The sequence below is a fragment of the Nyctereutes procyonoides genome, unplaced genomic scaffold (genome assembly GCF_905146905.1).
Source record: "Nyctereutes procyonoides isolate TBG_1078 unplaced genomic scaffold, NYPRO_anot_genome, whole genome shotgun sequence".
Taxonomy (NCBI): domain Eukaryota; kingdom Metazoa; phylum Chordata; class Mammalia; order Carnivora; family Canidae; genus Nyctereutes; species Nyctereutes procyonoides.
The window spans coordinates 44,508,876-44,531,027 of NW_026575049.1; the positions used below are offsets into that span (position 1 = coordinate 44,508,876).

Consider the following 22,152-nt stretch of genomic DNA (forward strand, 5'->3'; position numbering starts at 1 on the left):
CTTCCTTGAGTACCCTTCCTCAGTGTGCATCTTGCAGCTCTGGGGTTGTAATTCACTGTTATTATCATGGAGCCCTGTTAGTGTGGTGTTAAGGTGAGAGAGGGCAACATGTTCTCTAGTCTTACACTTACATTTAAGTCTTTTAGTGGACCTGTGTCTCTGGGCTATGATGTTTACAAGTGTTTTTCCACTGTTGTAACTTTTATTTTATTTTATTTTTTTATCCACTTATGTAAAACAGGAAGGCTAGAGAGGGTAAGGTGGCAGAAATGTCCTTTTATAGCTTGGATAAGGCTTGGTTAAGTCTTTTTACTTGAAGAGTAAGCTCTTATTTATAGAGAATGCTCTGGGCATATTTCGTAATAATTACTTTCCCCCTGTCAGAGCCAGAGGGGATCTTTCTCTCTCTCTCTCTCTCTCTCTCAGACATAAATAAATAAAACCTTTAAAAAATGTTTTCTGATTTTCATCATTACTTCTTACTTGATCTGTTGGGTTTTTTTTTTAAAGATTTTTATTTATTTATTCATAAGAGAGAGAGAGAGAGAGAGAGAGAGAGAGAGAGGCAGAGACGCAGGCAGAGGGAGATGCAGGCTCCATGCAGGGAGCCTGACGTGGGACTTGATCCCGGGTCTCCAGGATCACGCCCTGGGCTGAAGGCGATGCTGAACCACTGAGCCACCTGGGCTCCCCTATTGGTTATTTTTTAGTGTGATTTTAAGTAACCAAAAACATAATGAACTTTCACTAATTTTTTTATTGACTTTTTGCTAATTAAATAATTTTGCAGAACATACTAGATTTCAGATTTCTGAAATGTGTTGCCGTCTACACAATGGTCAATGTTTGGTAATTTTCTGTGTATACTTGAGAAATTTCTTAATTCTGAAGTAGTTAGGTGCAGTGTTTTTGTATTTGTCCTTAGTTCAGATTTGTAATCATGTTATTCAGATACATTATGTATTTGTACTAAATTTTGTGTCTTATTTACAGAGATTTTATTGAAAGAGTTGTCTAAATTTCTGGCTCCAGCGTCTTGCATTTGTTCTTTTATTTTTTTTTTTGGATGTTCTTTTAAACCTACTATAATCTCCCTTTTTCTCTCATCATTCTATGAAAACTTTTTTTTTAAGACTTTATTCATAGAGACACAGAGAGAGAGAGAGAGAGAGGCAGAGACACAGGCAGAGACAGAAGCAGGCACCATGCAGAGAGCCTGACATGGGACTTGATCCAGGGTCTCCAGGATCACACCCTGGGCTGCAGGCGGCGCTAAACCGCTGCGCCACCGGGGCTGCCCCTATGAAAACTTTTTTCAAGGTAATCTTTATTTTCATGTTGCTCAATTCAGTGTCAGACCCCAGTCTTCATTTTATTTAACCTATCAGCAACATTTGACAAAGATGATCAGTTGCATCTTTGCTCTACTCCTTTAAATGCTTTCTTCATTTGGCTTCTGAGGTACCATGCTCATTTGATTTTCTTTTCATCTCGTTGACTGTCCTTTCTCAGTTTCTTTTGCTAGTTCCTTCTCATCTCCATGACCTGCAAATGTTGGGAGTGTCCCTGAGCTCAGTCCTTAGACTATTTCTCTTCTTATATTCATCCCCCAGTGAACTCATCCAGTCTCATGTATTTACTTTGGATTCTCAAATATATACCTGTAGCATGGTGTTCTCTCTTGAAGTCCAGACTTCAATGTCCAACCACCTCCTTTTTATTTTCACTGGGATGTGTAATAGACATCTCAAGCTTAACATTTTCAAACCTGAGTTGTGCTCTACACTACCCTTCACCCTCTGACATTCATAAATCTGCTCTTTCAGTCTTCCCATCTTAGTAAATGGAAAGTCTCTTCATGTAATTCTTGCCCTGAAACCTTGAGTGATCTGTGATTTCATATATCCAATCCAATTTGTTTTGTCTTTAAAATATACCCAAAAGCAGAACATTTCTCACCACCTCTGTTGTAACCTTGGTGATATTGAAGGATATTTTCACTAGGTAGAGAATTATAAAGATTGGGAATTATTTTTATTTTAACACCTTAATAGTATCTTTGCACTCTCTTATGACTTATTTCTGCTGAGACATCAGCTGTCAGTTTAATTTTTATAGATCAATATCATCCTACTTTTGTAATATATTCACATTATAGGTTTCAAGTTTACATGTACAAAAGGCAAGGAATCACAATCTACTCAGAAGCAATGTAATCCAACTACATTCAATATAGTTAAAATATTGTTGTTCCTGTTTTCTCTTTTGTCAGTTGATGAGAAAATTACAAGTTTTGTCCTGTGTGTGAACACTCACTAGAAATTGAGTCCTGAGCATAGTTGAGCATATGTCTGGATTTCTGTATCTCTAAACTGGGGTTCCATAGTGTTCCAAGCCAAATCAGCCAAAAAGAAATGAATTAATTTCTATTTGGGGTTCACTGTCGGTGAAGAAGAAAATCCCCAGTGTTTCAGAACCAGTATTCATTATCTATGTACCTATGCTGCTTAAATGAACTTTTCTTTCTAAACAGGTATATTTTAGTAGCAGAAGTTCTTCTGAGTTTCTATGTCAGACAATAATAGTAAAGAGCTGGAGTATTCTCAGAATATTTCCTAGAAGTAGATTTTTTTTTTTTAAATCTGTATGTCTGCATCAGTGTAACAGGTATCTCTAGGCCCAAGAAGATTTTTCCATATAGTTGAATGTTTGATAGAGCTGTTAATAAAAAGTTAGTTTTGGGTCTTTGTGTCCAGTGATTCCAAGACTGGTTCAATTTGGGTCTGGGTATTTGAGACTAGTAAGATTTCAGTATTAAAATCTATTGTAAAATAAATAAATAAATAAATAAATAAATAAATAAATAAATAAATCTATTGTAGATGACATGATATTCTATGTAGAAAATCCAAGAGTATCAATAAAAATAGTCTAGAATGAGTAAGCAGTAACAACAAGGTTGTAGGAGATGAGGTTAATATATAAAATCAATTGCTTTTTTTTATACTAGCAATGAAGAAGCGGAATTTAAAATTGAAAACATGATACCATTTATATTAGTACCAAATGAAATACTGAAGTATAAATCTATCAAATTATGTATAAGATCTATATGAGAAAAGGTACAAAATTGATGAAAGAAATCAAAGAGGAACTAAATAAACTGAAAAATATTCTAGGGGTGCCAGGGTTATTAGCTCAGTCAGTTAAGCATCTGACTCTTGATTTTTGTCTCAGGTCCTGGCTCAGGTTATGATCTTAGGGTCACAGATTGGGCCCTGCATTGAGCTCTGCATTCAGCAGGGAGTCTTCTTTAGGATTCCCTCTCTCCTCTGCCCCTCCTCCCCACTCATACACACACACTCTCTCAAATAAATCTATCTTTAAAAAAAAATTTCTATGTTCATGGATAGGAAAACTTAATATTTTCAAGATGTCCATTTTTCCCAGCTTGATCTATAGATTCAGTAAGTTCTAATCAAAATCACAGCAAGTTATTTGTGGGTATCAACAAACATTTTATATGGAGAGGCAAAAGAATAAGCAACAGAATATTGAAGAAAGACTAAGTTGGAGTACTGATAGTACTTGATTTCAAGACTTAATATAAAGCTACAATGATGAAGACAGTGTTGTATTGGTAAAAGAGTAGACAAATAGGTCAATGGAACAGAATAGAGAGCCCAGAAATAAACCTGCATAAATATAGTCAATTGATCTTTGACAAAGGAGCAAAGGCAATATAGTAGAGCAGAGATAGTCTTTTCCACAAACAGTACTGGAGCTACTAGATATCCACATGCCAAAAAAAAAAAAATTGCAACACAGATATCACACCCTTCAAATTAACTCAAAATGGGTCATATTCCTAAATGTAGAATGCAAAACTGTAAAACTTCTAGAAGATGACAGAGAAAACTTAAGTGACCTTGAGTATGTTGATGACTTTTTAGATACACCAGCAAAGACATGATCCTCGCCAGAAATAATTGATTAACTATACTTAAATAAATTAAAGACCTATGCTCTGCAAAAGACAATGTCAAGAAAATGAGAAGCCAAGCCACAGACCGTGAGAAAATATTTGCCAAAGACACAGCTGATAACTGTTATCCAAAACATACAAATAACCTTTTAAAAACTCTAACAAACAATCCAATTAAAAAATGGGCCAAAGACCTTAGCAGACCTCCACAAAGAAGATATACAAATGGTAAATAAGCATATGAAAAGATACTCCACATCATAGGTCATCAGGGAAATGCAAATTAAAACAATAGTGAGATACCATTACATACCTATTAGAATGGACAAAATCTGGGTCACTGACAACAAATGCTGGTGAGGATGTGGGTCAGCAGGAACTCTTACTCATTGCTGGTGGGAATTCAAAATGGTACGGCCACTTTATTAGACAGTTTGGCAATTTCTACAAAGCTAAACATACTCTTACCTACCGTACAGCACTCTGTGGCATTTACTCAAAGCAGTTGAAATCTTTTTTTTTTTTTTTAATATTTTCTTTCTTTATTCAGGAGACACACACAGAGGCAGAGACTTAGGCAGAGGGAGAAGCAGGCTCTCTATGAGAAGCCTGATGTGGGACACAATCCCAGGACCCCGGGATCATGACCTGAGCCAAAGACAGACACTCAACCACTGAGCCACCCAGGTGCCCCAAAGTAGTTGAAATCTTTGTGTGCCACAAAAACCTACACAAGATTACAGCAGCTTTAATCATGATTGCCCAAGCTTGGAAGCAACCAAAATCTATTCTGAGACTCTGGGGATTTGGGAAAAAAAAAAAAAATGTAGGTTGCTTAAAGTTCTAAATATACCTTGGAGTTGTAAAAGTCTTTTTTTTTTTTTTTAAGATTTTATTTATTTATTCATGAGAGACACAGAGAGGGAGAGAGGCAGAGACACACAGGCAGAGGGAGAAGCATGCAAGGAGCCTGCCATGTGACTCGATCCCTGGTCTCCAGGATCACGCCCTGAGCTGAAGATGGTGCTAAACCACTGAACCACCCAGGCTGCCCTGTAAAAGTTTTTTTCTGATACTAGCATTACAAGAGTCTGCCAAAGGTTACCAGCTTTATTTCTGAAGTTTCTATTGCTTAAATGTCTATCTTAAGTGTGAGTTTATTGGTCAGTGATTTAAAGGTTTGATTTGAGAACTTCTGATTATGCATTGTAGTTTTCCCTTCTGTTTTTCTTAATAGATGGATCCCTGTATTGTACAGGGGAAATGGCTATTTTGGAAAGTATATGGCTGCAGTGTAATTTAACAGCAGAAGAGTAGCTGTGGTGTACACAGGAAGGTTTTGCCACAGTCCGTTTGTCTTTCAGGAGCCATCATTATATAAATTGATAGGCTTGTTACATTTATGCTTCTGATTTTTAACATGCATTTTTTAAAGATTTTTTTAAAGTAATCACTATACCCAATGTGGGGCTTGAACCCACAACCTCGATCAAGGGTTGCACGATCCACCGACTGAGCCAGCCAGGCACCCCTTTGCTTGCATTTTTAAATGCTGCTTTACAAGAAAAAAGCTTAGAAGATAATTTGTCAAGGCATTTGAAAAGATTCTTCATTTGGACTACAGTGGAATTTCACTGTATTTTCAAAGTTTTTCTTTTTGTTGATTTACTATACCATCCTGTAGACAGTGTTTTTGCTTTGTTTTTTTCCCCCAGATGCATGTTGAATAAAGGTAATTAGGTAGAATTTCATAATAGGAATTGTGCAGAGAATGTTTTGTCTCCATTGTCCATTGTAATTAGTTCTTCACTAAAAGCTAAGTAAGCTTTTGTAATAGCACCACTGAAACCCCTTGCTACCTTCTTCCATGAGCCATGGATACAGTGGTAGCTCCCCTGATGTCTTCCTGGGCAGCCAGAGTGCCCAGGGAAAGAACAGCATAGTAACTCTACCTGTATCAGTTTATTTTTGATCTGTTGAGTACAATTTATCTTTTCCCCTCTACTTGTAAGATATTCTTTTTATGTTTGCTTTTTATCTACTAAATGTTCCTAGGTGTGGTTTTCTTTTTCTTTATCCTTAGGTTTTTAAGATATTTTGACTTTGTTGTTTGATAGCCTTCAGTAGTTTTAGAAAACTCTCCACTGTTTTCATTTCAGATGGTACTTTTGCCCCTTCATCTTTTAATCTTTTTTCCTGACCTTTCTTCTAGTTCACCCATTTCCTCTTCAATTGTGTTAAACCTGCTGTTAAAGCTATTGGTGGAATTAATTTTGGTTTTTGCATTTTTCATTTCTGGAATTTACATCTGACATTTTTAAAATATATTTTTTTCAAGTCCCTCTAGAGATATTCTATCTTGGGGACACCTGGGTAGCTCAGAGTTTGAGGATCTGCCTTAAGCTCAGGGCGCAATCCCAGAGTCCTGGGATCAAGTCCCACATCGGACTGCCTGCATAGAGCCTGCTTCTCCCTCTGCCTGTGTCTCTGCTTTTCTCTCTGTCTCTCATGAATAAATAAAATCTTAAAAAAAAAAAACCTTCTATCTTGGCTTTTATCTCCCTAGATATATTAAGTATAGTTTTTTTTAAAGTTCTGGTTTTTTTTAAAGATTTTATTTATTCATTCATAGAGACACATAGAGAGGCAGAGACACAGGCAGAGGGAGAAGCAGGCATCATGCAGACAGCCTGACATGGGACTCCATCCAGGGTCGTCAGGATCACGCCCTGGGCTGCAGGCGGCACTAAACCACTGTGCCACCAGGGCCGCCCTAAGTTCTGTTTTTGATAACTCCATTATCTTGATTCTGTATGGCTCTATTTTTATTGGGTCTATTTTTGTTATCTTTTGTTTTTCTTAACTTTTTCCCATTCATATGTATTTTGTGTGTCTGGTTATTTTTTTAATATTTTATTTATTTATGAGAAACACACAGAGAAAGGCAGAGAAAGGGAGCCCGATGTGGGACTCGATCCTGCGACTCCAGGATCATGTCCTGGGCCGAAGGCAGGCATACAACTACCGAGCCACCCAGGCATCCTGTGTCTGGTTATTTTTGATTGAGTGTAGAATACTGAATATGAAAACGTATAGAAATCATTTGAACCTAGGATATTATTTTCCTCCAGAGAGGATATATATTTGTTTTTGTCTGAACTGAGATAAATTGAAGCTACCCTTAAATATTTTGGTTTAACTATTCAGCATCCCAAACAAATTTGTATGTGTGGGGGAAAGGTGGTTACTCAAGCTTTCACCCTTTGTGAAAGGACTCCTGTTTTTGTACCACCCTTCGTGACTGGACTCCTGTTTTTGTACCCTAACTTCTTGAGAGTGTCACAGTTGTTACTCAGCTTTTCAGTCTCTACCTTTAGTTGCCTCAAAGATTTCTTTAAGATTGGAAAACAACTTTCATATTCCAGACCTACCTATTTTTCTTTCTTCTCAAATCTTGATCATATAATTCTTCACTGCCCACTTAACTCCATGCTGCCACTGCTCCCCAGATTTTCTAGTTTGTTCTCATTGAAAGCATTGGTCTGAACAGTTGAACTGTTACTAAGTGAAGCAGACATTTTAACAGTATTTGTTCTTCCAGTGCATGAGCATGGAACATTTTTCCATTTATTTTCAGTTCCTTTCATGAGTGTTCTATAGTTTTCTGAGTACAGATATTTTGCCTCTTTCGTTAGGTTTATTCCTAGGTATCTTATGTCTTTGGGTGCAATTGTAAATAGGGCTGACTCCTTAATTTCTCTTTTTTCTGTCTCATTGTTAGTGTATAGAAATGCAACTGATTTCTGTGCATTGATTTTATATCCTGCCACTTTGCTGAATTCCTGTATGAGTTCTAGCAATTTTGGAATCATGTCTTTTCAGTTTTCCATATAGACTACCATGTCATCTGCAAAGAGTGATAGTTTGACGACTACTTTGCTGATTCAGATGCCTTTTATTTCTTTTTGTTGTCTGATTGCTGAGGCTAGGACTTCTAGTACTATTTTGAACAACAGTGGTGAGACTGGATATCCCAGCTGTGTTCCTGACCTTAGGGAAAAGCTCTCAGTTTTTTCCCATTGAGAATGATATTTGCTGTGGGCTTTTATGATATTGACATATATTCCCTCTGTCCCTGCAAGGTGAAGAGTTTTAATCAAGAAAGGTTGCTGTACTTTGTCAAATGCTTTTTCTGAAGCTATTGAGAGGATCATTTGAGTCTTGTTCTTTCTTTTATTAATGTAGTGTATTACATTGATTGATTTGTAGATGTTGAACCACTCTTGCAGCCCTGGAATAAACCCCACTTGGTCATGGTGAATAATCCTTTTTTTTTTAAAAGATTTTATTTATTTATTAATGAGAGACACAGAGAGGGAGGCAGAGGGAGAAGCAGAGTCCCTGCAGTGAGCCGGATGGAAGACTCCATCCCAGGACCCCAGGATCATGACCTGAGCCAAAGGCAGGCGCTCAACCACTGAGCCACTCAAATGTCTGTGAATAATCCTTTTATCATTATTTTTTAAATATTTAATTTATTTATTCATGAGAGACACAGGGGGGATGCACAGACACAGGCAGAGGGAGAAACAGGCTCCATTCTGTGCAGGGAGCCTGATGTGGGACTCGATCCCAGGTCTCCAGGACCACACCCTGGGCCAAAGGCAGCGCTTAACCTCTGAGCCACCTGGGCTGCCCGAATAATTCTTTTGATGTACTGTTTTATTAGCTAGTATTTTGGTGAGAATTTTGGTGTGCATGTTCATCAGGGATAGTGGTCTGTAATTCTCCTTTTTGGCGGGACCTTTGTCTAGTTTTGGGATCAAGGTGATGCTGACCTCATAGAAAAAGTTTGAAAGTTTTCCTTCCATTTCTGTTTTGTGATCTCTCCCCTTTCATTCATGATATTATTTATTTAGGTCCTATCTCTTTTCTTTTTGATAAGTCTAGCCAGGGGAATTCTTTCAAAGAACCAGCTCTTAGTTTTGTTGATCCATTCTACTGTTCATTTGGTTTCTATTTCATTGATTTCTTCTCTACTCTTCTTGTGCTGAGTTTAGGTTTTATTTGCTGTTCTTTCTCCAGCTCCATTAGGTATACGTTTAGGTCTAGTGTTTGAGACTTTTCTTGTTTTTTTGAGAAAGGCCTGTGTTGCTGTATACTTCCCTTTTAGGACTGCCTTTGCTGCATCCCAAAGGTTTTGAACAGTTGTGCTTTCGTTTTCATTTGTTTCCATGAATTTTAAAAATTCTTCTTTTATTTCCTGGTTGACCCATTTATTTTTTAGTAGGATGCTTTTTTTAAAAAAAAAATTTTATTTATTTATTTATTTATGATAGTCACAGAGAGAGAGAGAGAGGCAGAGACATAGGCAGAGGGAGAAGCAGGCTCCATGCACCGGGAGCCCGACGTGGGATTCAATCCCGGGTCTCCAGGATCGCGCCCTGGGCCAAAGGCAGGCGCCAAACCGCTGCGCCACCCAGGGATCCCAGTAGGATGCTTTTTAACCTCCATGTATTTGAGTTGAAGATAGTCTCTTCAACAAATATTGTTGGAAGAATTGGACAGCTACATGCAGAAGAATGAAACTGGATCACTTCCTCACATCATATATAAAAACAGACTCAAAATGGATGAAAGACCTAAATGTGAGGCATCTCACATCAGAATCCTAGAGGAATTCATCAAAATCCTAGAGGAGAACACAGGCAGCAACCTCTTTGACCTCGGTAGAAGCAACTTCTTGCTCAACATGTCTCCAAAAGCAAGGGAAACAAAGGCAAAAATGAACTATTGGGACTTCATCAAGATAAAAAGCTTCTGCACAGTAAACAGTCAATGAAACCAAAAGGTAACCTACAGAATGAGAGAAGATATTTGCAAATGGTACATCAGATAAAGGGCCAGTATCCAAAATCTATAAAGAACTTATCAAACTCAACAACTCAGAGAGTAATCCAATCAAAAATGGGCAGAAGACCTGAACAGACATTTCTCCAAAAAAGGCATACAGATGGCCACCAGACACATGAAAAAATGCTCATTATCACTTAGCATCAGGGAAATACAAATCAAAACCACAATAAGATACTAAATAACTAAAATTACAAGTCAGGAAATGACAGATGTTGGTGAGGATGTGGAGAAAGGGGAAGCCTCTTACAGTGTTGGTGGGAATGCAAGCTGGTGCAGCCACTCTAGAAAACAGTATAGAGGTTCCTCAAAAAGTTGAAAATAGAGTTACCCAATGACCCAGCAATTGCGCTACTGGGTATATACCCCAAAGATACAAATGTAGTGATCTGAAGGAGTCCCTACACACCCCATGTTTATAGCAGCAGTGTCCATAATAGACTATGGAAAGAGCCCAGATATCCGTCAGCAGATGAGTGGATAAAAGATGTGTTATATATGTATATACAGTGGACTCTACTAGTCATCTATCAAAAAAAATGAAATCTTGCCATTTGCAATGAGGTGGATGGAACTAGAGGATGTTACACTAAGTGAAATAAGTCAATCATAGACAATTATCTCACTCATGTGGAATTTAAGAAATAAAACAGAGGGGATGCCTTGGTGGCTCAGCAGTTGAGTGACTGTCTGTCTTCAGCCCAGGGCGTGATCCCACAGTCCTGGGATCGAGTTCCACATCAGGCTTCCTGCATGGAGTCTGCTTCTCCCTCTGCCTCTGTCTATGCCTCTTTCTGCGTCTCTCATGAGTAAGTAAATAAAATCTTAAAAAAAAAAAAAACGGAATAGTAGGGGAGGAGAGTAAAACATAAAACAAGACAGAGAAGGAGACAAAGCATAAAAGATTCTTAAGCATAGGAATCAAACTGAGAGTCACTGGAGGGGATTGGGTAGGGGGACAGGGTAACTGGGTGATGAACATTAAGAAGGGCACATGATGTAATGAGCACTGGGTATTATATGAGACTGATGAGTCACTGACCTCTATCTCTGAAACCAATAATACATTATATGTTAATTGAATTTAAATAAAATTTTAAAAATACAAAAAAGAAAAACTAAGTGAAACAAATCTTCTAATTTTAATAATCTTAACATTCACTTTTATGTGTTAAATTGGAGCTTTTTATGATTTATCTTCTGTGTACTTCATCAGTATGAGTACTTTAATCTTTTTTTAATTCAAATTCGATCTTTCAGTATGTCAATCTCCCTATTTTTGAAAAAAAAATCTCCCTATTTTTGCATTATTTGGGGATACATATTATCGAGATAATAGCATTTCTACTTATACACACACTTCTACATTTTAGCTTTATTGTTTTTTTTTCAATTTTATTATACTATAATTGACATACAATATGTGAGTTACCTGCACATACTTAAGAGTTACAATTTAATAAACTTTGACATATATATACATGTATTAAATTATCCTCATACTCAATATAATGAATATATCTCTCATCCTCAAAAGTTTCCTTGTATTTCTTTTTCTTCCCTGATGCTTCTTCCCACCTGCCATTCCCTCCTCAAGGAACTATTGATCCTTCTGTCATTATTCAATTAGTTCAAGTGTGGGGATCCCTGGGTGGCTCAGCAGATTGGCGCCTGCCTTTGGCCCGGGGTGTGATGCTAGAGTCCCGGGATCGAGTCCCACATCAGGCTTCTTGCATGAACCTGCTTCTCCCTCTGCCTATGTCCCTACCCCTCTCTGTCTCTCTCTCATGAATAAATGAATAAAATCTTTAAAAAAATTAATTCAGGTGTTCTAGAATTTTATCTAAATGGAATATACTATGTACTCTTCATTGAGCTGCTTTCACTGGACATAATTACTTTGAGATTTATATTATATCTGAAGTTAATTTGTTTTTATTGTTGAATAGTATTCTGTTATATTGATATGTCAAATAGATATTTGATTTGTTTCCACTATATACACACACACACAGACTTGTATTTGTAGCTGTACTTGTTAGAGCCAAAAAGTGGAAACAAATCAAATATCTATTTGACATATATGTACAATATATGTAATATATTGTAATTGTAATATATGTATATATTATATTGTAATATATTACAATTGTAATATGTGTATATATATATATTGTAATATGTGTATATATGTACTATATATATGTATATAGTAAATACCAAGGATTAGGATGGTTGAATCATATGATAGATATGTTTAACTCTGGAGAAATTTTCAAACAGTTTTCCAATATGGTTTTAACATTTTGTATTCCCAGTAGCGGTGCTTTATATCTTCCAGTTGCTTTATATCTTTGCCCACACTTTTTCTGTCTTTTTAATTTTAGTAATATGGGTAGATGTATAGTATCTTACTGTGGTTTTAACTACTTTTCCCTAATGATTAGTGATGTTGATCATCTGGTCATTTACTTATTTGCCATTCTTCTATCCTCTTTAGTGAAATGTCTCTTCAAATATTTGCCCATATTAATTGGTTGTTTATCTTTTTATCATTAACTTATGAAAGTCCTTTATATGGTCTAGCTACAAATTCTTTTGGCTCAGTAGTTAAGTGTCTGCCTTCGGCTCGGATTGTGATCCCAGGCTCTGGGGATTGAGTCCTGCATGGGGCCCACTGTGGGGAGCCTGCTTTTCCCTCTGCCTATGTCTCTCCCTCTCTGTGTGTCTCGAATGAATGAATGAATGAATAAATAAAATCTTAAAAAATTTTTTTAAAATAAAAAAAAAGAATTCTCAAGAAAGACTTTTAGTTGTTATTGTTACCCTGTGCCTAGTAATGGTTAATGAGCTGATTTTCTCTAGTTTGACATTTCTATTAGTGGAAATGATATAGCTTTCCATTATTTCCACTAATGGTATAGGTTTCACTGGCTTTCATTGGAGGATCGTAGTTCTCATTCTTGTGGGGTTTTTTTAAAGATTTTATTTATTTATTGGAGATAGTGGGAGAGTGAGAGAGAAGGACAGAGAGAGGGACAGAAGGAGAGGGAGAAGCAGGCTCTTCACTGAGCAGTGAGCCCAATGTGGGACTTGATCCTAGGACTCCAGGATCATGACCTGACCTGAAGGCAGATATTTAACCAACTGAGCCACCCAGGCACCCGAGGTCTCATGCTTGTATTGCAGACATCTCTATTTCCTCATCTTCTGTTTCTGAGTTAAAACGCAAGACCTTAGGCTACTGAGACAGGGAAATCCCAGCCACATATAATACTAGTTCATAGTCTTATGGCTCTGATTTCTCTTACAAATTCTGATAAGTTTTCTATACATTTAAAATGATGCTTCATGGGCGCCTAGGTGGCTCAGTGGTTGAGTGTCTGCTTTCTGCTCAGGTCATGATTGCGGGGTCCTGGGATTGAGTCCTGCATCGGTTCCCTGCAGGGAGCATGCTTCTCCCTCTGCCTGTGTCTCTGCCTCTCTGTCCCTCTCGTGAATAAATAAAATCTTTTAAAAAAATGATGCTTCATACATCTTATTTAGTGTGTCTAAGCGTTTTTGCAGACGACTTTCTGATTATCTTATTTCCATATTGCCAGAAATTAGTCTGTTAAATTATTGACTATGCCTACCTACTTCACCATAGCTTCCTCAGCACCCAGTGCCTTGTACATACTAGGCACCTAACAAATGTTTGTGGAATGAAGTTCTGTTCATTAGAAATTTGTTAATAATAGCAAAAAAACAAAATGAACTTAAATGTCCAATAATAGGGGAGTACTTAAATAAATGATTGTATTTACTTAAAGTAATAGCTATTGCTCATATAATACTTCTCAGCCAGAAAATGGTGATTTGGAGGGCTGTATTATAGGACTGAAAAATATTAAAGATTAAGTATAAATGATAAAAAATAATAAAAATAAAAAAATTGATTAAAAATGATAAAGGATTCAATTTTGAATTTATAGTATAGTAACTTTAAAATACATATTGTGAAAAAAATACTTAATAGTGAACACCAAAATGCTAATAGTAGCTTTTTATGGAGTGGTGGATTAAGGATCCCTTTTTACTCTTGATTCTCCAAACTTTCTATAATTTACTTTTATAAAGAAAATATTAGAAAAAGTGTATATTACTGTTATTACCAGTTTTTAGATTTAAATACCCTAAAAAGTTGATAAAGCATAAAAATTTCAGAATTAGTATTATTATTAAAATGTTTACAGACTTTTATATGAAAATACAGAAAAAGATCTCTCTGATACTCAGCGACATCTTGCTAAGAAAAAGTATGAGCTACAGCTTACTCAGGAGAAAATTATGTGCTTGGATGAAAAAATTGGTGAGTTTTTTCCCCCGAAATACCTATATCTATATATGTATATATTTTAAAGTCTGGTAGAAAAATATGTTTTCTTCTCTTCGGTTGTTATATAGATAAACTTGGAAATAGGTCCATAAATTAAAAGTTTATCAACCACAAATCATGGAAAAATGGTTTTAAGTAAAATTTTTTACTTAGATAAAATACTTAGACCATAAATACTTAGACATGGCTTCCTATTTTTCAGTGAAGAAATAGCTTAACAAAGCAGTGACACTTCGTGAATTTATCATGATCCCTTGTAAATTTACATTTTCATGCTACATTGTAGCTTGTCCATAGTGTTGTAATGAAACATGGTACATATCTGTATATTACTTTTCATGGAAAGTATACATATATTTGACTATATCCATGCTATCACTTGGATTCATAGAGAACATTGTTTTTGTGTCCTATTTATGTTTCTTACCAGTGATCTCTGAAAATGCGGTCATAACTTAATCTTTATAGCTAGAAAGAAAATTTTGGCCAGGACTATTAAAAAGCCCATTTTAAAATGGGGAATTTTTTTTAACATTTTCTATTTTGTAATTCAAAATCTCTGGCATAAACAATTAGCTGAGTAGAGGTGCTTTTTATTAAGATAGGAAATACTGCAAGAGTACTATAGAAGGGGAATATTAACTCATTTTTGGATTTTTTAAGTTAAGTAAAAATATAAGGCAAGCAGTAAAATAGATAAGTTCTTATCTCAGAAGAGAAATCTAAGCTAAAGATATACATTTGAGACATATTAGCGTGTAAATGGTATTTTAAAACCATGAAATTACCTAGGGAAAATAATAGACAATGAGGAGAAAAGGATCCAGGACTGAGTAAGAAGAAACCAAAGAAGTAGAAAGAAAACCCAGAAGTAAGTGTTATTTTGGGAGGCAAGAGAGCAAAATACGTTAAAAGGAGGGTATGATCAATTGTCACATCCTTTTGAGAGGCAAAATAACATGAGAAAAAATATTGATTGGATCTGGCATACTGGAAGTTTTGGTAACATTGACCAAAAAAGTGTGAATGGAGTGTTGGATGTGGAAGATGGAGGAGGTTGAGGAGTGATTGGGAATTGAGGAAGTAGGGACAGGAGGAATAGGAGTTTCTTAAACTTAGTTATTAACAGAAGCAGAAATATGGTGTGGTAGTTTGAGTGAGCTATGAGGTTGAGGATGTTTTTTTAAGCTAGGAAATACTACAGCTGTTGTAGAGTTTTAAAATTTATTTATTTTATGCCAATGGAAATGAACTCAAATTCAGAATACCTAAAAGGGGTGGTTTGCCTTAAAGACAGTACTCTCTGTAAAAGGGACATGATGTATTTTTAAGTACTGTATAGATTATCCTCTTAGCATGTGGTGTTACCTTTCTTAGCACTTCTCTGGACGACTGTTGGCAAGGATATACCTAGAGGTCTGGTCTAACAGAGCTTCCCATGTAGAGTTTTAGACCAGGGGTTCTCAAACTTTAGTGTGTATCTGAATCACTTGGAGAGCTAATAAACATCACTGGAGCTAGGCTCCTTGAGGTAAGATATGGCTAAGGCTTTGTGTATCTTTACTAATTTCCTCAGGTGGTTCTCAAACTTTGTCATGCATTAGAATCACATGGGTGGGTGGGGTGCTTGTGAAAACCTAAATTGCTGTGCCTACTCAGAATTTCTGATTTAGTAGTGTGGTATGGGACCTAAAAATTTATATTTCTGACAAGTTCCCAGATGATGCTGATGGTGCTGGATGAAAAACCACAATTTGAAAACCACTATTCTATATCAGTCAGTCAGACCTTCAACATTGACATTGGCTTGCCAGTGTTATCACAAATTAGACTTCCTGGGATGTTTAATTTTTTTCCCCTAGGAATTTTTATAACCCTACTTTAGCAAAATTAGAATATCAGGAGATATTTGACTCTGAAAATGACCTAAACAATATTTTATTAAGATCCTTTAGTTACCAACTTAAATGCAATGGTGATTCTAGGCTAGAGGGTGGGGAAATTAGAAGGAGAAAGATCACAGGTTGTTTTAATATTCCACTCAGTTTGACCACTCACCCTCTCCTCCCCTACCACACATGTAAATCTACTTTGAGAACTTGTGATACAGGGTTTTCCTTTGCTGTTCTAATTTAAACGTATTAATTGTGCTTTTATGTTTACGAGTCATTTAGAACTTCGTGATTCGTCTTAGTTTTTAATCACTAACAACAAAAGCCATTTTTTATTTAGGATACAGTACTTATTTTTAGTCATTGGACACAATATAGAAGAAAAGTATTTTAGTCTGCTTGAATTGGAAAAAAATTATCTTGATTAAAATAATGCATTTATGATTACATATTTAGATAATTTTACCAGGCAAAGTATTGCCCAGAGAGAAGAAATCAGCATTCTTGGTGCAACCCTCAACGATATGGCTAAAGAAAAGGAATGCCTGCAAACATGTTTGGATAAAAAATCTGAGAATATTGCATCCCTTGGAGAGAGTTTGGCAATGAAAGTATGTTCTGAGAACTGTGGTTTAAAAGAAATGTTTGAACTTGAATCTGAATAAAATGATAGGATTATCTCCATTTTTTTTTCTAGAGAGTTGAAACTATAAAATCTGATTTTGAAATATTTCAAGATAATGTTAGGAACTGTGTGCTCAATTCCACCAGCTAATATTTTAAAATTTATTTTCTCAAAGTTGTGATTAATATTCACTGACCATAACTAATTCAAATATCAAAATTATAAAGCAGTGAGACTGATTTCTTTTTAAAAGAACACCAGAACTTATATCTTCAGATAGTCACCTTAGGAAGCAATATGTTCATTAAAACTACCTTTGCATTTGTCCTCAAAACTAGGAACATATTTTTATATCATCCTCAGCCTTTGAGAGTAAATCATATGTAGCTGGTAAATAAAGCTGGATGATAGTCTCTATCTCACATTTTTTATTGTTCAGTAATAACAAAAGTGTTGCCAAAAAGGCAGGGAAATATTGATACCCTTTTCTATTTCATAAGCCAATTCTAAAGACAATTCCCAAACTGTTTTCCACAAATAATTTAAGCAAAGGCAGCATCATTGGAATAAGGTTTTTTTCCTCTCAAAGGATCTAATTCATTCATTTTTTTCCATCCATCCATTCATTCAACATTTATTGACATGTACCATATATAATGTTAGAAACTGAGAATGAGTAAGTACATCTTCCAGGAGCCTATAGTATAATTGGAAGGAAGATAAAATAAGATGCTATCATGATGGAATGTGCTAAGTGCCTTAGCAATGTGGCACAATGTGCGAATGGAGTTAGGCAGAAACACATCTAATTCAGCCTAGGGATTGGATTAGGGGAGGAGAAAGATCTAGAGAGACTTCCAGGATGTGATGATGCCTGGACTGCCTTGTGATCACTAGGAATAGCCAGGGCAAGACTTAGAGGAAGGGGGCAGTGAGAGAAAGGGTGATCCAGACAGGTAAAGCAGCTCCTATGAAAGTCCAGAGGCTTTCATAAGAGAATTTCAGGAGACATCAGTATAGGAACAGGGCTGGGGAACAAGAGATGAGAGGGTTAAGCAACAAATCATGAAAATATGTATGATATTGAGTTTAGACTTTATCATTGTGGATATGGAGGATCATTGAAATAGTGCAAATGAAGCGACACAATTAGATCTTTATTTTGAAAGAAATATTCTGGCACTTCTTAGTCCATGTAAAGGATGGATTATAAGGAAATGAGAATACCATAATACCAGCTACAAGTAAAATGATAGGAATTGTATTAGAGTAGTGACAGTATTTGCAAGAGAAATAGTTCTTTTAAGGAAGATTGACAAGATATGTTTTCTGGCTAAGGAACTACATGAATGGTTTCCATGCCATTAATTAGGAAACAAATAGAATAGGCTTGGGAAGATTATTAACATGTCTTTGGCACATAGTTGAAATATTCTTGAATTTTTAAGTTCGGAGAGAAAGTTGAAGTGAAGTTAATTTGGGAATCATGAACACAACTGAAATCTTGCTATCCAAGTCCATGAGATAGTAAATTTTGGCTTATTTTTTGAAAAAGCCCACTCATTACTTAACATGGGTTAAGTTACTTAACATGGGTTACTTAACACGGGTTTTGTGGGGAGTAGAGTTTTGCCTCTCATTTTATTCAGAACACTTTTTGAATAACTCAACACAATTTTCTTTAAAAACACTAATATTTAGAAACAAATATTTAGAATATTCTGAATCATTTTCCTCTGCTATATCTAATATTTCAGTTTCTTCAGTTCTGCTAACTTTACTGACATTTTTTCTTCACAAGGAATATTGAGTTGTAAATCCATTTTCAAAAACAAGAGCTTTATATAAGATCATGAATGTAAATACATCCATCCTCTGAAGGGGAAATAGCATTTTAAAACAGTGTTAGACATTCAAAAGAGGAAATGTTCTCACAATATTTCAGAGCTGAATTTACAAATACCCCTCACTAAAAAAGCAGTACTTTTAGAGTCTAATCTGGTGATTACAGAAATAAATTACTGTGGGAAAAGTACATTTTAGTGAATAAGGGAAATTTTTTTTCTGGTAATCCTAGTTTTATTTTATTTTATTTTTTATTTTTTTGTAATCCTAGTTTTTTTTTTGTAATCCTAGTTTTATTTTTTTATTTTTTATTTTTTGTAATCCTAGTTTTAAAAGAAGTTTTACTACTTGCTATCAATTAAAGTTAGAAAACTTGATAACAAGTTTACATATTTTTGAATAATAAAACAACTATTTGTATAACATTTTAGTTCCTTTTTTCTAAGTAGATTTATGACCATCCTTTACACATTGAATTTTTTTTAAATATTTTATTTATTTATTCATGAGAGATGCAGAGAGAGAGGCAGAGACATAGGCAGAGAGAGAGAGAGAAGCAGGCTCCATGCAGGGAGCCTGATGTGGGACTCGATCCCGGGGACTCTAGGATCAGGCCCTGGGCCAAAGGCAGGCATTAAACCACTGAGCCATCCAGGGATCCCATACACGTTGAATTTTTAATAATTAACTTGAGCCTCTGTCTCTGGACAAGCCTATTGAGGTTGTACAAGGAATATTAAATTGATAATGATGGAATAGATTTCAGCAGTTTGGGAAGTGGTGATTTTAGGGTCATATTAAGAGAAAAATAGGCTGAGGATATGTTATTAGATTTTACCCAGTAATTTTGTTATCCTGGATGCTTTACAATGTTCTCAGAAAATTTTACTTTCAATATAAATTTCTATTGATACAGTAAAGTCCTGTATAGACTTATAAATCGTATTTAAAGCTTAGCCAAGTAATGGCTTTCAGAAACACTAGAAGTCCAGTTAGTTTTTATAATTTATTTATGAATGTATTGTTATATTTCAAAACCTTGTATAAATTTCATTTTAAGCAGTATTTTCTTTTTATTGGCTTGTGCTTTTTAAAGGGGTTTAACTGCTTTGCTAATAGTATTTTAATGGATATCCTCTCATGTGCATTACTGCCTAATGTGGACTCTGCACCATTCTAACACAAAGCAACTGGAAGCTAAAAATACCCTGGAGAGGAGCACATGAATAAAGGCAGATAACACACATACACGAATAAAGGAAAATAACACACACTCACACACATGCAACTAACTGTCTCTCGAAAGAAGAGAAACAGAGCTGGTTGGAAATATAGGTTTAGTTTTTCATCTTGCTGTTTGGTTACTAAGGATTTGAAAATTCAAAAGGCAAAACGAATTGTAGTTATTTAGTGAAACAATAATTTTCCTACTTTTTTTAGGTCTAATGTTAGCCCTAAGTATCTATGTACAGTTATCTGTAGTTCAGGATCATTGAGAGTTCTTTTTTTTTTTAAAAAAAAAAACTCTTTTAAAAGGTTTATTTTATTTATTTATTCGAGAGAGAGAGAGAGAGAGAGAGGAGGGGAGGCAGGGACACAGGAGGAGGGAGAAGCAGGCTCTATACTGGGACCCCAACATGGGACTCGATCCTGGGACTCCAGGATTGGACCCTGGGCCAAAGGCAGGCGCTAAACCTGAGCCACCCAGGGATCCCCTTATTGAGCCACCCAGGGATTCCCTTATTGAGAGTTTTAAAGGCAGGTATAGGGATGATATTGATGGCATTAAGATATTCACACCCACTTCAATCTTAAATGACTCCATTAATTCTACTCCCTCACCACACCCTTGTAAAGGGAGAATGTCAGTAGTTGATTTTTTTATACCTTTGCTGTAGGCCTAATGCTTACCTTTTTATTAGTTACACCTAAAATTAATAGTATTTTTTTAATAAATAATTCAGTTGGAATGGCTTTTTGAAGGTGTTGTTGATGACTAATATAAATAGCTTCCTTGATCAAAGTTATTCCTCAGAACTAAAATTAGTGTTATATGATTCACTTCCCTTGGTTTTACAACTTGGAGAAGTGAGGAGGTGAATCAGTCTTGTTCCCAGTATACAACACTCCGATGCCAAACCACTGGTTTGCCAACAAAAACAGGGTCCTTATGGGGTCCTTGTGTTGCTGGGTGACTATACAAAACATTTTAACCAAGTATTTGCTACATTGATCTCATATCAGTGCACCAAAATGTAGTCTTTAATAAGCACAATCTTGTTTTTATCCATTACAAATACACCAGTACATCAGGCTTTAGTTTTAAAGTGTAAAAAAGAAGAATAGAATGTAAATGTTTAAAACCAAATGGGAATCAAAAAGGGAGAGGAGCATTTCTCTTTGTTCATTCAATTTTAAAAGAAATAGTTTAAAATAATTTTTTATTTAATACTTATATTACTTTTCAAGGAAAAGACCATTTCAGGCATGAAGAATATCATTGCTGAGATGGAACAGGCATCAAGGTAAGTCATCACTCAACAAAAATTTGAGCACTTATTTGGGGCAAAGTACTATGTTAGGTACAGATAGTAGGAGACAAGGGGCTTAGTGATACATATAAGGTTATAACTTTCTAATGTTGAAAGGAGGCATAGTCTGTCTAGCGAAATAAAGAAAATATGGTGTTAACAACAACAAAAAAAGAATAGAAAAGAACCACAGATCATGTTTAAGAGCCTCTTGAATGACAAGTAGGTGAGTGTGTTAGAACCCAAAGTATAAATAAGTGAGGGAAGGAAAGGCTAAATGTCAGAGGCCAGTGGTATAGACAAATGAGTCTTGATTGTATCTTTTGGACAGTAAGAAATCATTAAAGAACATTGGGGAGATTTTTGTGTTAGAAAGATTACCTAGGCGGAAGAGATGATGATAGATTGGGGTGGATGAGTTGGGAGACAGGAGTAACGTGCTTGTGAGGGGGAGAATCTAGGAGAATGCCAATTTTTTGACTGGGGATGAATACTGAACATTATGAAAGTATGTGGAAACATATGATTTTCCTCTGAATTTGAAGAGCCTTTGAGAATTTCTTGTATGTCTAATAATCAGTTAAACATGAGTTAAATATGAGTTTGGAGTGAAAGAGGCTGAGATTGGAGATAAGATTTCAGAGTCATCTGAAGATGGGGCTGGGAGCCATGGCTATGAATAGGATTTTCTGAGAGAAGGGGTAGAGTGAGAAGAATTAGGAAGCTGAGAGTTAAGCCCTGAGAACCATTAATTTTTAAGAGGCGAGAGGACAAGGAAACTGCAAAGAAGACTAAGCTATAGCAGCTACAGGTAGGGTGAAGGCTTTCTTATAGTTGAACATCAGAAGTTTTCTAAATACTTAGCAAATCATTGACATGTATATTTAGCATCCCCCCCCTTTTTTTAAAGATTTATTTTTTATTTATTTTTATTTTTATTTATTCTTGAGAGAGAGAGAGAGAGAGAGAGAGAGAGAGAGAGA

The 22,152-nt window shown here is 35.7% G+C and overlaps 1 protein-coding gene across 1 annotated transcript in view; it reads left to right on the top strand.

The window, feature by feature from the left end:
* TSGA10 (testis specific 10) overlaps positions 1 to 22,152 on the top strand; it is a 123,061-nt gene that overhangs the window by 29,640 nt on the left and 71,269 nt on the right. Inside the window, exons 10-12 of the mRNA XM_055327980.1 lie at positions 14,134 to 14,249; positions 16,625 to 16,779; positions 21,108 to 21,163. Of these exons, the coding sequence (XP_055183955.1) occupies positions 14,134 to 14,249; positions 16,625 to 16,779; positions 21,108 to 21,163 (327 nt within the window). The remainder of the gene's footprint in view (positions 1 to 14,133; positions 14,250 to 16,624; positions 16,780 to 21,107; positions 21,164 to 22,152) is intronic.